Source organism: Periophthalmus magnuspinnatus, chromosome 19, assembly GCF_009829125.3.
Source record: "Periophthalmus magnuspinnatus isolate fPerMag1 chromosome 19, fPerMag1.2.pri, whole genome shotgun sequence".
Taxonomy (NCBI): Eukaryota; Metazoa; Chordata; class Actinopteri; order Gobiiformes; family Gobiidae; genus Periophthalmus; species Periophthalmus magnuspinnatus.
The window spans coordinates 5782859-5800022 of record NC_047144.1 but is presented as its reverse complement, the minus strand read 5'-3'; the positions used below and the strand labels follow the sequence as shown (position 1 = coordinate 5800022).

The window sequence follows — 17164 nt, the reverse complement described above, 5'->3', positions numbered from 1 at the left end:
AGGCCCGAGAGCGCTTTCACCTTTCTAAAACGCGGGCGTCAGGTAGGGCTTTTGACACCGCAGCAGAGGAGTGTGAAGAGTGGGTGTCAGTACATGATTTTTGCTCACCTTTTTATATTTCAGCGCCTTTTAGATGTTACACCCATCAAGTGTTTGAGATGTTGCATTAACATTTCAGTTTCACAGGCTTATTTAAAGTCATGGGTGCTTTATGATAGGCTGCATTTGTCTAACCTGGATTAAAATGGATTGGAGAAACTGTATTGCCATTTGTTTTACTCTGGTTAAACTCAGTGTTGGAAAGTAAGCAATGTACTGGAAATACATATTCAGAATACCTATTCTGAGTAACTATTCTAGTACAGTAACTTTTTCATTTGGTAGTATTGAAAATTTAGGCTTTGTTAAGACCAAAGTGTAATATGGCAGTACTTGAAATGTATCTTTCAAATTACAGATTACGCTTTTAGCAAGAAAGAAAAGGATAATACTGGTCTTGTAGTGAATTTTCTCCTTCTGTAACTGTAATAAATAAATACATTACAAACAGTTCAATAAGCATAAAACTGTTTTAATCCTATTTCTTGTTTTTACAACATAATATAATGCAACTCAATGTGAAAATATTCAAACTATTCAGAACTCAGTATTTGGTCATTAGTATTCCTGTAATAGATATATTTTCAAAGTATCCCTCCCATTTCCATTCAGAATAATTAGTGGTGGACTAAAAGGGCAAAGGATAATAAAACAATGCTGGACACTGGACACAGGGGAAATGATCAGTGATCTGTCTTGTGTCTGATTGAGAGATTTATTTTCTAAAGATTGGACTCAAAGCCTTTACACATAATACTTGAATAGAATATTATGAAAAGATTCAAAAGAACCACCATGGTTCAGTCCCAGTTTCTAATGTGATGTAAAATTTAATTAAAAGCTCTTTATTGTGGTTCCATCTTTATAAACCTCAACCACTTGGTCCAAAAGAAGCTTTACATTGAACTCACAGTATTTTTGTGCCTTTTTCTACTTGTCTTATGTACTTTGAAATCTTTTGGCTATTCAAGGAGGACTCCTAGCCACAGATATGAGTTATCTTTACTGAGTGTATATAAAGATTGGTTATTGCCAAGAAATGTTAAGATCCCCAAATAAATCAACTTCATTATGATTTAAGTATAAAGAACATTAATTTCAGTGGTATTTAGTGAGAAGAAGTATTATCAGGGTCAAGCTGCCTTTTTGCCTTCACTTGCTCTATATAAAAAAAACAAAAAACATGTGCAGGTAAAACAAGGTAAAATTGTTGAATGAACTTGTCCTTTTTTACAAGTACTTTCCAGCTAACGCACTCATTCAATAACTTTGTTATTGCCCACTTCGCCACACTGTCCAGCTCAAATCCAGGCCCACGCCCTTCACCTTTCTCTTGAATATCACCTATATTTGTCTTTTGACTGTCTCACTTTAATTATGCAGAAGAAACAAATACAACATCCTCCGTAGTGTTTGCCCTTTTCTCAGAGCCCCTACAAGCTTTGGCCAATGAGCTGCAAAGGTGGTCTGTACTGATAGGAGTTTGTTTGCCTTTGAAGACTAGCTGTACCAAATTGCTTATTTTCTGTTCTAGTCTTCTGTTCTTCCTCCCTCCAAACCCAGGACTTAAACCCTGTGATGCATAGACCACTGCTTTGGGCAACGCACCTAAAACTCCTCTAAAAACCTCTATGACTTTAGCCTGATTCTTTCTTCATTTTACTTTTTTTGTAATTGTAATTGCTTTTAAGTATTTCATTTGTTAGATAACATATTCCAATAACTTTTACATGGCGACTCATATAATGCACTAAATAAACCGGAAAAAAAAGTACATACCTTGTGGTCCACACTTCAAGTCTTGCTCCTCATTGTTTGTGTAGGCACCTCCTTAAAAACAGGCACAAAAAGGCAGGATTAGAAAATATTTTTACACTCCCGTTGCTGAAACATAGATAAAAAAAGAATAATTGACACAAAAAATCTCATGCCTTCAAGTCTTGAGCAGAGTGTCTGTGATGGGAGCAGCCGGAGTGTGGAACTGCCTCTCTCACATAGATACACACACTTTCACCTACTTGAAGCCCCAGTGCAGTCTCTCCCTCTCTCTCTCTCTCCCTTTTTCTCCCTCTCTCTCTCCCTTTCTCTCCCTCTTTCTCTCCATCTCTCTTTCCCTCTCTCTCCCTCTTCCTCCTCACTGCCTGGATTGATCTGCTCCACACTCCAGCATCTCCTCCCCCTCACACCCAAGTGCTCCTCTTCTCTCCCATTATCCCCAATTTTCTGCATTAGTTTCCCATATTGAGTCTTTTAACACTGTGTGGTGCACTCACTCTATCAATTGCACTGCTGTACCCTCTCTCTTGTCTTGTAGGAGAAAGATTCAGGCCAGCGCATTGTCCTCTTTTACTTAATTATGCGAGCTTGGAAATGTATAAGACAATTAGACACTAGGCAGCCTGGCGCTCTGTACGCTGTATTTCTTTACTTGCTATTACAGTCATCATGCTATTATTCTACATGTGAATTAAGTCAGAACTCTCAATTATGGACAGTGAAGTATCCCTCCTATAGTTAAGAATGAGAGCTTTATCATGTATAAATTAACACTTTCATTTGACTAAAGCGATGGCTAACAAGATTTTTATTGAACAAACTGTATGCAGCCTATGCTCTTACTGTTTTAAAAAAAAGTTACTATAATCACAACTGAACCTGTGTTGTCAGTGCCTTAACCTGCAGATAGAGGACACACACAAGTTTTTCTCACTCTCAGTATATGGAGATCATGAACTGCAGCAGTAGAGGCACTGATTAATGATCGACTGCAGGTGTTGGGGTTAAAAGTAGTGAAGATTCAGATCAGAGAGAGTCCTTTTATGTTTAAACAAAAGGAATTTCAGCATTAGCAACTCAAATAACAGATTCATGTAAAGTTCATTTTTCAGTCTGATTGGATAATGGTCTTGAGAACCTAAATAATAACATAAACAGCCTAGACATTCAATATTCAGTTTTTGTAAGTAAGAATAAATGAGCATTAGAAGTGTTATCAGTAAAAGTTGTATCTTATTTGAACATGTTTTCTTACTATCTAGGGACACAGATATGTCATGTTTTTGAAATTATTGCATACAGTTCCTCGAGGTAAATAAGCTAGAAAAAATAAAAATAAAAAAATAATTCACCCATTGAAGTAACGTTTCATTCACCGACGTACGTGTTCATTTGTGTCTTTGAATTATATCACCAGGAGCCCAGGTGTGAATTTCCAGTCTGAAGAACATCATACAAAAGGTAATAGATGTATTTATTTATTCTGGATGAACAGAAAGAGGAAAGTGAGAAGTGAAATTATAACTCACCCATAATAGTGAAAAGATGCATGAAGTCTTGTCCTTTTCATTTGAAGCGAGTGCAAAGAAGCATTTCAGAACCTCACAACTCCATCTGACACAAGCATTAAGACAAGACATTATTAGCGGACATGTAAGCCATCAAAACTGTTCAAATAGCAACAATAATAATTAAATAAATTAAACATAATTAAGATGAATTCTATCAGATGTGCTTTCTCTCGGTTGGATGCAAATTGATTATTATAAATTGTATATATCTTTTGCTGTTTCTCCCTGTCAGAGTTAGTTGAATTTTGACAATGAACAATAGCCCCGTTCTGAGTCTTTCCACTCCATTGTACTGAGATTTTACAATGACAGTAAAGCTATTCAATTGTAATGTATTGTTTGTAGAAATGTGGGAGTTCAAAAATGGCAGAATGGGGAAAGATGGTGTTTTGCAGCTCTTAATGTTCATGATTGATGTCAATAATGAAATGTATTGTCAAAGAAGAGTCAGATTAAGCAGAATTTAAGATGACAGAGAGTTTACAGCACAATGAGATGTCTGTGTTAGTTTCTGCTTTGCATCTCAAAAATGTGTTGATCTGAACTTATAATTTAATCTTTATATTAGATTTTTATATCAAGTGGCTTTTCTGGTATTGGTTTGTATGATCATCTTATTAAAGATAGACTCAGACAATCCTTATTGATCCATAAGGGAAATAACTCAGACACATTTAATGATTTTTATATATGTGAGCTATTTTTTGTGCAATGACAATATGTATTCACTTATAAATATTAATATTGATCCACTCCTCTGACTTCATGAAACTGAAAGGCCCCATACCCTGTCAGGATCATCCCTAAGGCTTCTCCACAGGTGAGACATGCTGTTTGTGACATATCAGTGAATGAGTGCATCATTATATACAATACTGTCCTGTGTGTCCCCAGAGTAAGAGCCTACATGTGTCTGCACTGTACTGTCATTACAACACTTTATCTCACCCTCTCTGGCTCTAGAAATGTGAAATATATGGCAAGTAATAGTGTATATGGAAACGCTTTTATGTATCTGAAGGATTAGAGTGCTTGAAAAGACATAAATGTGCATCTTAGCACAGTGAGAGTGGGTGTTTGGTCATATTCTGCACCACTGAAGGACACCAAAAGCTCTTGTAAGTAATAGCATATTTACAATGTAGTACATGTACCAGACTGTCTCCCACTTCCAGGCCCATAAGACCTTTCCCCATGAAATGAATGTTCACCATTTTAAAGCTACATAAAAGATGGATCATAGGCAAAGAACAACAAAGATAGGTGGATAGATTTTTTTGTGTAATGTGGAGGGCTGTGTTATACTTGGAGGTAAGTGAGAAAAAACAAGTCAATACATGAACAGGAGTAGAGAGAACAAGACAAGTGAAATTATTGATTTGTCAAGGCAGGGTTGTTGAATGGTTCCATTACATGGATCACAGTGAGATTAACATCAAAGTTGAAAGAAAAGTAGAGGAAAAGTATGGATGTGCTGAATGAATTTTACTGTCCTGTGCAGTTTCGATTCACACGTTTTCGATCTTATTCTTTTTCAAAGCAGTAGTGGACTCTGGTGGCCATGGGCTGCAACAGTTCTCTAACAGTGTAATAATTCTGGAGTATATTTTATTGGCCCAATTAACAACCAAAAACTTACCATTGCTTATTAGCTTTTACTAAATATTGAAACACTGTTGAAACAACTTCATGACAAAAGCCTTTGCCAAGAGATGTCTGGAGCAGTCACGTTAAATCACACAAGTGAATGTGTGACCTGTGGTGTTACTGACAAAAAGGTGCTGAAGAGAAAGCAAGAAGCGACATGTAGAAACTATAACACATTCGTCTCTTCTGTCAGAGGAAATGCACTGTAAGGAAAGGTACATTGGAAAGCTATAATTTGTATCCTTGGCACTCACAGTAGAATAGGCTATTAATACTTTTATAGTGTAACTTCTGTCTGCCATCCTAAATGGAGTTGTCCTCAAATGTGACGACACAAAACTAAACATGCAGTGGCTATAAAGCTGTCTACATCTCGAGTGTTTTTAAAGGAGGTAAATGTGTTTAACGTTATTTAACCAAATTCAAACAGGGTGGAACTAAGTCTTATTTTAAATTCCAACAGGTCACATTGCTGAATAAAAAAAAAATATTGTAAAACTCTTGAGAGCACCATGGTCATATAAGTATAGAGTTATGGAACTGTTGGACATGAGCTTCAAAGACTGTTTCATTCTGAATGCCGCCAGGAGTCTTGAGGACATACTGATATATAATGAGCCAATAAAACAGTACTGTACAATTTTGTATGATCATGAAAAATTTATATGGCTCAATAATGATTCCAAAAGTCTTTCTACTGCCTGTGTGATTTTATTTTTACCTTCTGTAGCTAGCAGTGGCATTAAAAACTCTCAGGGCCAACCACATTATCCTTACTGACTTCAAACCAAAAAACATAATACTGGAAGATCACCTTGGAAAACCTCTCAAAGTGAAAATCATTGACTTTGATTTGAGTGTTTTGGATGATGATGTTCCAGATCTTATTCATCAAGCTTATATTTACAGGTACAATGTGCACTGATTAGGTACGCACTTTTACCATCTACCACAATATTTAATGTACTACATGGTGTAATTGTGACTTTACATATATTTACTCAGTGTTTGTCCTCTTCCACTTTTGGGCTCCAGAAATCCTTTTTCAGATCCCCTTCAATACCACAGTGGGCATCTGGTCACTGGACTACAACATGGCCACTATGATGTTTGGGGTGTCTCTGTTCCCGGGCGAAGTATGTAAGTGTATGATCAGGTTTATTGTTATTCATTAAGGACTTTTCTTCATTTGGCATTTCCCTTTAAGACTTAAAGTTTGATGTGTTTCCAAGTCTATTTTATGACTAAGCTCCTTGGTCCAGCACCGCAGTATATTCTCAGTGCAGCGACTGTGACTAAAATGCATTTCAGATTCACAAATACAAGCTGGGTATTAAAAGTAAGAAATTATCAATATAATACAGAAACCTAATTGAAATTAGAACTTCACTTATTTTTATGTTATAATGCTGTATCTTTACTTACTCTAGTTGCTACAAAATGATGGGGAGAAAGAGCTCTTCGACCGCAGACAGTGCAATTTCACAAAACCAAATAAAGCCAAAAATGTATGTCTTCTTCCTGAGATCTTTTATGAGCTTTTGGAGAACTCTGACCAAAGGGAGTCTTTGTTTTCATCTTAGATGCGACTTGAGCCTGGTAATTGTGTCAAAGCCGAGGAGACAGAGCAGTGCAGAGCATCTCAAGTCAATGTTAAAATGGGATGAAGGACAGGACCACATCCTTCAACATTCATTCATTAAAAGTTTCCTCAAAGGCAGCTGTTAGTGAGTATGCACCTTTATTCTTGATGTTCGAGAGCTGTGCGTAGATACTCAATACATTGATTCTGAATAGCCAAGAAGCTTCATAAAAAGAGGACCCATCAACGTCACCAAGGTTTGAGTCATGTTCAGAGACTTCATTAACATCTAGGGAATAGGACACATGAGGATGTGCTGATCGTCCACAGTATTTGGGGATAAATAGATCATTGTTTCCCAAAACAGAACAAAATACCAGCTGTTTTTTGTCTAAATTGAATTGCATTATGAAACTGTTCAGGTGGGGTCCCATTACCTGCTTGTCTTCATTATTTCTTTCCTTGGAATGTTCCACACTATGGCATTAAAAGTGGCAATCTAAATTGAGACAGGTCGCCTCCAAGCCAACATTCAGGTCAGTTTTGTGGGGAGGCAAACCTGCTCACAGTAAGAATGCATCTTTTCAAGCTATTTTGAGCAATAAAAACACCATAATATATTCATGGAGACATGAAGGTGGCAAACCCCTCACCAGAAAAATGACATAGTGCATCTTTAACTTCTTCACTCATAAGTGACAACTGTGGCATATTAAATTCTGGTGCAGTAAGTAACAGAGCTGAATAATAATACCAATACGATCTCTATTTTTAATACAGAATACATGTTCAGGTTACAACCAAAGTTGAACAAAGAATAAAAACACTGTAAACATTATAACAAATAAAACAGACAAACAAAATGTAATTTCTAACATTGGTAACAAATTCAGAACTAAGATGCAACAATATTTTCTGATTCTTGCATCCATTGCCTTATTTATTAGTAGAGGAGATTTAGTCACTTTTCCACTACACAGCCTCAAATAAGTGCTTGATGCTTTCACCTGTCCTGTTAAACCTACACAGCTTTATCAGTAACCTTGCAACCAAAGGTCTGCACATTTTTCAAAGAAGAAACACTGGATTGTAAAACATATAACGTTCCAAAGACTTGAAGGCATTTTCAATGTAAAAGGGCTTTAGTTAGGGCAAAATGTACCCTACATGATTATTGGAAATACTGTATTTTCACCACGCTACTATAAAAGAAACTCACAACTCAAACTGAAGCATTCAAAAAGCTCCATAACAGCAGCCCAATCCTATAGATGGATATTTTGCCATGCAGTGAAAAAGTGACTTTTTGAGTTACCAACTCATTAAATCTGATTATAATCTTATGTCACTGTTATGGAAACACATCTGAGCATTTACCAATTTTCTGCACAATAGGCCAAATGGGTGGCAACATGTCAGTTAACCAATACTACAAGAAAAAAGTATTGGCACAAGCAAAATGCTCTTAATTTAACCAATAACATGCAATAAGGGCAATGATTAATACTGGTATTGCCTTTTTGTGCAAATGTTTTGCATAATGATACTTTCTACTACAACATGTACAGTGACTTTGTGGTGAGATCAAACAAAAACAAGAGGCATTAAACTGACTCAAACAATGTTAACCAGTAGATTTTCTAAGATACTAGGATTCAGATTTTCAAAAAAGGAGAGTGTCCAATGTTTTTGTGAGATTGCAGGAAGGCTCAAAGACATTTTGTCTGCCACACAAAGTCTCACTCATAGTTATACAATCACACACAAACACATAAATCTGACTACAGTCTTTGCCTCCAGTGTCCGGCCTCAAAAAGGTCCAGGTACAATAGTGAAAACAGTCTCCTCAGTGCTTCATAATGTGTAAAAGTCTGACTGGGCCCAATCTTATGTTGACTCCTGTTCTCCCGTATGATAGTTATTGGCTTCTGGTTGTACATACTCTTCTGTTTTATCCCAGTCGGCCACCCAGCCCCCTCCAGACACAGGCGCTCCTCCGTTGGGGTCAGCTCCCTGATCCATGGCTCCATACCCCCCTCCGCCGCTGGTCCGGTACAGCTCCTCCGTCTCATTGGCCAGTTCATCCTCGTCCAGTATACCACACTTCTCATCACTGGTCTGCTCTGGCTCAGCCCATGACTGCTTCTCTCCAGATGCAAAGATGCCTACATCAAAGAGAATATAAACAATACTGTAAGAGTCATGTGATCTGACTGTGACTGTTTATGGTTAACAGAATTTGGACCCACCATAAAATATAACTCCTCCATAATGGACTAGGGAAGCGATGAGGAACACACCCTGCCACTCCTCACGAGTCTACAACCGTGAAAGAGGGTAAAAGTTATTATTAGCACTGATTTATTTGTTTATTTATTTACATATTTCACAACAAATGCAACATGGGTACATTTTACTTTAAACTCTTTTGTGCTGAGCTGTGTAAGTTTGAATGTAGAGAAGCAAAGTTGTGGAGTCTTGTGTTGAGCACATCCTCCCCACCAGCTCAGGTCTTACTCTGTTTGTTTTAGGAGAAAAGAGCCACAGACTGAAACAGATCTATTTGCATAAATGTATGTTCAGGAAGATTTAAGTGGCTTTAGCACCACCCGGTGTCTGATTTCATGTTTACTTTTCAAGGCAATGGCCCATCTTTTGCTTAACACAAAAACTATGTTTGGAATGTTGGATGAATCGGTTAAAGTGATACGTGTTACATATAACATTTTTACATCTATGCATCACTGCACAGTCTTTGAGGATTAAGATTTAGAGAACGCTGTCAGTAATGAGGTATAACTTTCTGTGCTTTTGGTGCAGGGCTTTAGGCAAATACTGCCCCCCTCTGTGTGTTTCATGCACTGTCTTATGCCATGCTTGATCTTACCTTGTGCTTTGTCATGGCACCGACAATTAAAGGGCACACCATCCCAGACAAAGTGCCCACACCATTTGAGATGCCCATGAGGATACTCGCATAACGTGGAGCAATGTCCAAGTGGTTCACATTGAATCCTTTAAGGAAACACACATTTGCACTGTTACTCTCATGCATGTTGTACCTCAACATTCTTAATGCACAGAATTTTTAAAAGACTGCTTCAACCTGAAATAGCAAAGCCAGAGAAGCCCACTGCCAGCACCAGGAACGTAATGGCCACTCCCTTTGTGTGAGAGAAGCCCACTACCAGTAGCAGTGTGGCCTCCATCCCAAAGCCTGAACAACACAGAGACAAAACATGAAATAAAAGTGTGTTCGGATCTCAGATGTCATTTTATTAGCTGGGAGACCATTTCATTTTTGCCATTTAATGATTTCTTGTTAGAGCTACGACCTTACTTGGCCTGATACTGACGCTGCTTCCCACAAACAGATCAGTACACTCTGCCTCTCCATTTCACTCACCTATTGATTTCTTTTGCATCATCAAAAATAGACCAGGACTCGTTTGGTTTACTGGATCTTTCCCTTCATGCTGCAAAAATACTTTTGAACTGCCCACTTGTACTTTTAAGATATTTGAATCCTTCTTACCTCCACAGTTCATGAGTTTTCTGACATTGGTTGTTGTCATGATGTGATTGGATCGAAGGTAATCAGCAATTTGTCCACCAATTGGTACAATGATGGTCATAACCAAGTGTGGAAGAGCAGAAACAATGCCAACCTGATAATATTTAGACCAAGTGATTACAATTCAACTGAAGGATTTATTACATTGTTATATATTTATGCCCAAAGTAGTATTACCTTGCTAATCTCAAAGCCAAACACTTCCTCAAAGTAAGCAGGCTGGCTGATAAGAAGCAGGTAAAATGTCCAGCTTCTGCAAAAATTTGCCACAATAATGGCATATACTGGCATAGATGTGAAGAATGATCTCCATGGAGTGTTGAATTTCTATGAAAATATTTACAAAGATTAGTTTAGGAACAGAGAGAAAATAGCGGTGCATTTGTTGTGTCCTCACTGTAACTGAATGCTGGGCAGATTCTCCAATGCTTTCTTCAATGTACTTCCTCTCCTCCTCTGTGATGGTGGGATGAGCTGCTGGACTCTCATATGACACCAGAATCCAAAAACAGTACCACAAAATACCAAAGGTCCCTGAAAATAATTTGAATTATTATTGAGTATTTTTAGTACTATTATTTTTTTGTGTAACTTCATCATGATTCAAATCAGGGCTGTCAGAGATGTTAGATTTCATGATATTCATTTCAGTTAAGACTCGATAACTATGTGTTTGTTTTTTAATCTCAATAGCTAAAACCGTTCCCAACCTTAACTACTATTTTGCTGACAGATGTAATCTAACAAAGCAACCAACACTAGATTTATCCTTTGACCTTGGTGGCAACAAATGAGTGGATTATTCTTACCATACACATAAAACACAGATGACCATCCTGTATACTGGACTAAGACCCCAGCTAAAGGCATGGCAATCACAGCTCCAGCGTAAGACCCTGCACACAGGGACATGACAGGTAAATAAATGTTCTGATTAAATATGCCAGGATTGAAGACATTTCTGACATTTGTTCATAAGACTTACCACAAAATGCTGTGGTTGCCAAACGACTTCTTTCAAGAGGCGGTGCCCATTTTGCCCAAATACCATGACAGGCAGGGTATGAGACTCCCTAAAATATAAGAAAATACTGAATGTGCAAAAAGAAGGTGTCCATAAAAACTGGAGAAAATGCCCTATCTTGTCTGATTTTGGAAGTTAAGCAGGGTCGAGTCTGGTCAGTCCTGGGATGGGAAACCAGGTGCCATAGTGGGGCAGCAGTGTGGTAGTTCAGTGGTCAGAAGTGCACTTTCCTGCTCAGACCACTGAATACTCTCATTGTGTCCTTGAGCAAGACACTTTACATTGTCTTCAGTTTAATTTATGCTAGTATATGAATGAGAGTGTGATTGTGAGAAGCAATGTGGGACAATGGATGGAAATTAACTCATGTGTATTAATAATTATGCATTGTCCCCACCAAATAAACCAAGATTCACAATGTCCAGAATACCTCCACAAGTCCTTGGAACACCCTCACAATTATCACACAGCCAAAGTGCATTTTTGCTGCTGTGGGGATGAGCATGTTCAGGCAAGAAGTGGCCACTATAGCAAAGCCAAATACTCTGAAAGAGAAAAGAAAGATCACATTTTGGTAAAACTGGTAAAACATAGCACTTATTTAATATTGGGGTTTAATCAGATCCTTTCCAATTCATAATTGCACCATTTACTGGACTTTTTATGAAGCTGTGGTTCTACTTTTGTTTCTTACCTGTTGGCTGCAAACTTTTGACATATAAAACCTCCTGGGATCTGGGTCACTATGTACCCCCAGAAGAATGAACCATGAATCATTCCCACTGTTTCGGGGTCCCACTCAAACTCAGCTTTCTGACAGAACATGAAAAAGATAGGTTAGAAGAGTCATTGTGGCTGTTACCACTAAAGCCATGTGAACAGTAAACATTCTTATAAACTCATCTAAATTCATAACAGAGACAGAATCACCCAGAACCACAAAAAAAGAGTTTCCAATGCAAATCATTTCCTTCCTGGTGTCCAAACTGCTTTTTAATTTGGCAGTCGTTAAAGGCCTTTTTTCTTGCAACCATGTTAACTGTAACATAATATGTGAGTTGTAGTTCACTCACCTCTATATACTCCTTGTCATCCCTGAAGACCGTGTGCTCGTTGACCATGCTCACGATGGCCACGCCGAGGTTACAGCGGATGCCAAAAGAGATGCAGAAGCCGATACCTGAGAGAATGGCTATGATGTATCGCCGTGGTAACCCAAAACATGTGCAGTCAATGACGGGCAGCTCCTTCTCCTCGATCAGCTCCGGACGACCCTCTGCTGACAGCTCGATGGTCTCCCCATTCTCCTGCTTCTTCTCAAGAGCCCTGCAAAAACACACAAGTCACACTCAAGCACTACCTCACAAGCTAGTACCACATTTAAACATGATTTTAGTAAAGGTCCAAACAGTTTATGTAATACAGATTTTCGCCAAATCTGGCGGAGCTAGCATCAAACAAAAAACAAATTTTCTAGTAAAAAAAAAAAAAATTGCAAATATAACATTATTTGTTCAGCAGTATAGCTGTAACTATACTCACTGATCATATTTTGAGGAGTCATAGATTCCTCTAAAATAATAAGTATGTATATTTGTGTGTGAGTGCTTCCTCACATAAAAAATAAAACTAAGTGTTTTGAGCTCCTGGAAGGTCTGTTCACTGCTGTCCAGTCCAGTCTGTCATAGCTCACTGAACTATCCGCCTTCACAGTTGAAGAGGTAACTTTCAGTGTATAAAATTTACCTCTACCTAAGATAAGCGCAGCTTGAAACACAAAGAATAAGCAACCTCTCATCGATTACTAAAGTATGTTTCCACAGAAAATAGTGATTCCAACCCTATGCACTTCAAATATTGTCAATGTAGATGACACTGGAACATAGGAATCCTGAGTCTGAAAGGAGACCTAAAATAGCAGACTGAACAGTAATATAAATCTGAGCTGTGGACAGAACAAAGCATTAGCGTGGCTGTTCCAGCGGTGGTCATCTGAACAACGATCAAGTTTCAGAGGCGTCTCTTGTATCTCCACTGCAGTGGAGTCTGTAGCCCACTGAGACCTGCATAATTTATAACAGAGCTGCGACATGATGCCAGCCATAAAAACTATTAAAAACACTTTTTATTAAAGGGTTGTCAGAGTTTTGTTATGATACATTGCATTTTCACAATGCCTGTTTTGATTACATATATTTTATTTAAAATAAATACAGTTTTAGCATGAAAACACTGGATTAGTGCTCATGAGACTTAAATCAAACCTTTATTAAAAAAGGGCCTCTTTTAAATCTGGTCAAAAAAGAAATAATGCTATTTACCTAATTAAATTAAGTAAAATTAAATTATTCAAAATATTATATTTTTGAATCACTTAATAGTGATAGTGCCTAACTACATAAATACAATAACTATATAATCTTGAAAGCTGCATCTATTTTACCACTTTACAATTGATAAAACTGAAAAATATGTTCAAACACCATCATTAAATCCTATGTACAGTTATCACAAATATTATGCTGAAATCTACTCTCTGAAATAGCACAAATTTGAGGGAAAAGCACAGTAAAGCCCTGTCCCAAAGTACCAATTATACAAGTAGATCCATTAGTTATACTGTAAGCATGGCTTCAGTCTTCAACAATGATCAAGTATTAATGATTTTAAATATGAATTATTTACATCTCTGGCTTACATGAACTATTTTTACCCAGCTGGACCTCCCTCCTCACTCTTCCTGTCTCCAGCCTTTATCGAGCCATTTTTGAACTTCTTATCATCGTTGTGTTGATCTGGCCTTCCAAGCCTAAATCATTTTAGCCACCAATGCAACATTTAATTAATTTGCTATTTTTTATTTATATGTTTGCTTATAGAGAATATGCAGCTGTTTTAATGACCAAATTAGACACTCAACTATTCTAGGAAAGCGACGAGGCGTCCTTTGGACTGAATGAGAAAAGGTCAGGCTGCAACTACTGAGAAGTGTTTAAATGTAGAGCTCTGAACACCTCGTCTGTCTCTCCCATAGTCACCGAATCAATGCATCAAGGGCACAGTCAGAACACTTGGACCTGCCCTACAAGCATAAGAAATATATTATAGGCTTCTTTCTGAATGCCAGACAACTTAATGTCAGAACTGCTAACTGCAGAGTCTCAAGGGCTACATTTGCTGTGACTAATGGAAAAACATGATTCAGGTGTACATAACAACTTTAACTGGCTATATTTTATTTGAGGGGCAAAGCTCAAACAAATCTGATCAATGAGACCCAAAATACATCTCACAATCACAAAAAGGACAACATTGTTTCTTTGATTAGGGAGCCACATCTCACAAATCAATTAAAATCAATTAATAAAATTAAAAAGTCAGAATATAAACTTTTTTTTTTCACCTTGCGATAAAACCAGCCTTGCTGTAACAAAATTATAATAAGCCTATTGATGTTAGCTTCTGTTTTCTCATTCTTTTTCCATTTTGATAAATATTACAACAGAATAGCGAGGTCAGTTTTGAAGGTCAAACGGAAAAGTGTGTCCGAGGCTGTTTAAATGTTTCCAGCGCTCACTGCAGTAACAGCGGTTTCTGCAGCAGGTGCAGGTTGCGTGCAGAGCTCCTCCCGTTACGCACGACACCTGCGGGCACGTGCTCCCACCGGAAACGAAAGTTGTGTGGCGGGTTTGTAATCTGGAGCCGGGGGGGGGGAGAGGGACGTTGTGATAGGACGAACACTTGGCTACTTAACCCAAGCGCGAGAGGAAGAGAGAGGCGTCCCAAGGTGTTCACGGGCCTACGGGGATTTACGTGGGCCGACAGCTTGGAGGAGAACAGGATCTATTTCTGGAGGGGATTTAAGTGTTTAGACGCAGCATCAAATCCCAAGAGAAAGAAAGGGAACCCATCAATACCCCCTGCATTAGGCCACAAGACTTAACACACATTCAGCCAGGCTTTTCCACAAGTCTCTACTTTGATTTGTGTTCCTTCATTTATGGAAGTGCCTAAAATGATCACATTGACTTTGTGCAAGCGCCCAAACTGTCCTCGAGCGTATATGACCTTTGTGCACATCGCAGGGCTGAGGGGTGATTCCTGGAGTGAAAGAACCCATTGATGCCCAAGAATCAAAGTTTACCTAATCCTATAAGCAGCAGTTGCTGAAAACAGGAAGGGGCATATTGATATTATAGATGGATGAGCACAAGCTCCTCTCAAGCACTTTCCACGAAGGCTACTGCTTTTGATTTCCATAGCCATTAAGCTGGAGTTTCATACTGGACAGGGTAGGCCTAAACTCCTGGGACGTACCTGCAGCATACAGGACATTGTTTAAGTGAAACGCAACTAAATTCAATTCATGCGTAGATCTGTTATGTGATATTTGCAGGAAAGGCGAGGTGCCCGTTTTATCGGGGTGTGTTTCCATCAGTACAACAGGAATTCGTTTGCTGGTGCGACCAGTTTAGAAACATTGTGGTAATACATTTAAACTTTTACGCACAGCGTTAGTGCAAGTGTTGGTTACATGTCTGGGATATATAAGAAGTAATACATACCCATATATTTTCCCGAGAGTCTTGGCAGTTACTGCCTTTAACCTGTCCTGTCGGAATTCCATTTTTTTGACTCCAGGATCCCGCTAAAATCCAATGTGCGCGCACTCCCGTGTGAGCGCACAGACTCGCTTCTTGCTCCGTGCTTTTCACAAAAACCTATAAACGCGTCAAAAGTAAAACGCTGAACCAAACAAATGGTTTGGTTTGTCCTCTCAGAAATATTTAAATACACCGAAGCCTGCAGACATGGTCGGAAGTCCACTTTGTCCCACTCCAGATTCTATAAAGATTCACATAAAGTTCCCAACTTTCGACGGGATACATGGCCAAGCGGTGGCTCTGGCCGTGGTCCTGAAACCAGATTACTGCAGTCCGCGCGCTAATCTCTACAAGTGTGTGAGTGAGTGGAAGGTGCATGTCACTTCCTGTCCATTCTCCACTCGAGCAGCGGCTATTATTGGCACACCCTGGCTCAGAATGGAAAATAAGAGTAAACAGAGTGATACAAGCAGCATTCTTAAATAATAGTTAGCCGACACAAAAACCACAGACTACTTGGGATATTCCTCAAAGGTAACAACTTTTTGTGGATAAAATATACACAAAACACAGGTGACAGATTTTTTATTTTTATTATTATCAATGATTTTATTATCTTTGATTCAACTTTTCAGTGTAAACCATGGCGTGAGTAAGCAAACCATTACAGGAGTTGTGTTAAATGGATGTGCTGTGAGCACACTTAATGCAGTCAGACGCAGCTCTTCTGCAAGTCCTGTGCTGAGATGGTCCTGAGAGAGTGAGAGGAGAGGAAGGGGGGTGGGAAGGGCATAGCGCAGGGGAGAGGGGACAGGGTGGGGGGTATAGAGATGATGGAGGGAGCGTCAGACAGGGAGCCATATCCAGACTTTCGAATGTCTGAGCCACTGGAGAAGGTGGAGCCATGGAAATAGACAGGAGGAGGATCGGACGGGAAATCTGGAGAAACATAACATTTTTATCACTACATAAAGTAAAATCTATAATAAAAACCAACACATTCTATATGATTTGCTCTAGTCCTATGGGTTATTACAAGTCATATATTTCTATTTAGAAGTGGCTGAGGTTAAACAAAATTCAGCATTAGTAGAATTAATTTAATGAATTTGTCATTTAGCATATTTATATTCATGTTTAATAAAGGCATACAAAAATATTAATGTAAACATTAACACTATTTCACAACATTATTTTACAAAATGTCTAAATGTTAGCTTTGCATATTGATTGATTCAACACGTTACTCCTCCAAACCTCTTGATCCCTTTTATTTAAACATATGTG

The 17164-nt window shown here is 38.4% G+C and overlaps 1 protein-coding gene across 1 annotated transcript; it reads right to left on the bottom strand.

The window, feature by feature from the left end:
• Window positions 1-8289: 8289 nt before the first annotated feature.
• LOC117387764 (vesicular glutamate transporter 1-like) lies at window positions 8290-16180 on the bottom strand. Its single transcript, XM_033985326.2, has 13 exons — window positions 15839-16180; window positions 12347-12599; window positions 11968-12086; window positions 11704-11818; window positions 11235-11322; window positions 11059-11145; window positions 10647-10783; window positions 10427-10576; window positions 10211-10343; window positions 9782-9892; window positions 9563-9690; window positions 8925-8994; window positions 8290-8840 (listed from the first exon to the last, which is right to left on the bottom strand). Exons 1-13 carry the CDS (start codon window positions 15898-15900, stop codon window positions 8563-8565), a joined length of 1731 nt encoding a protein of 576 aa, XP_033841217.1. The 5' UTR covers window positions 15901-16180; the 3' UTR covers window positions 8290-8562.
• Between the last annotated feature and the right edge of the window lie 984 nt (window positions 16181-17164).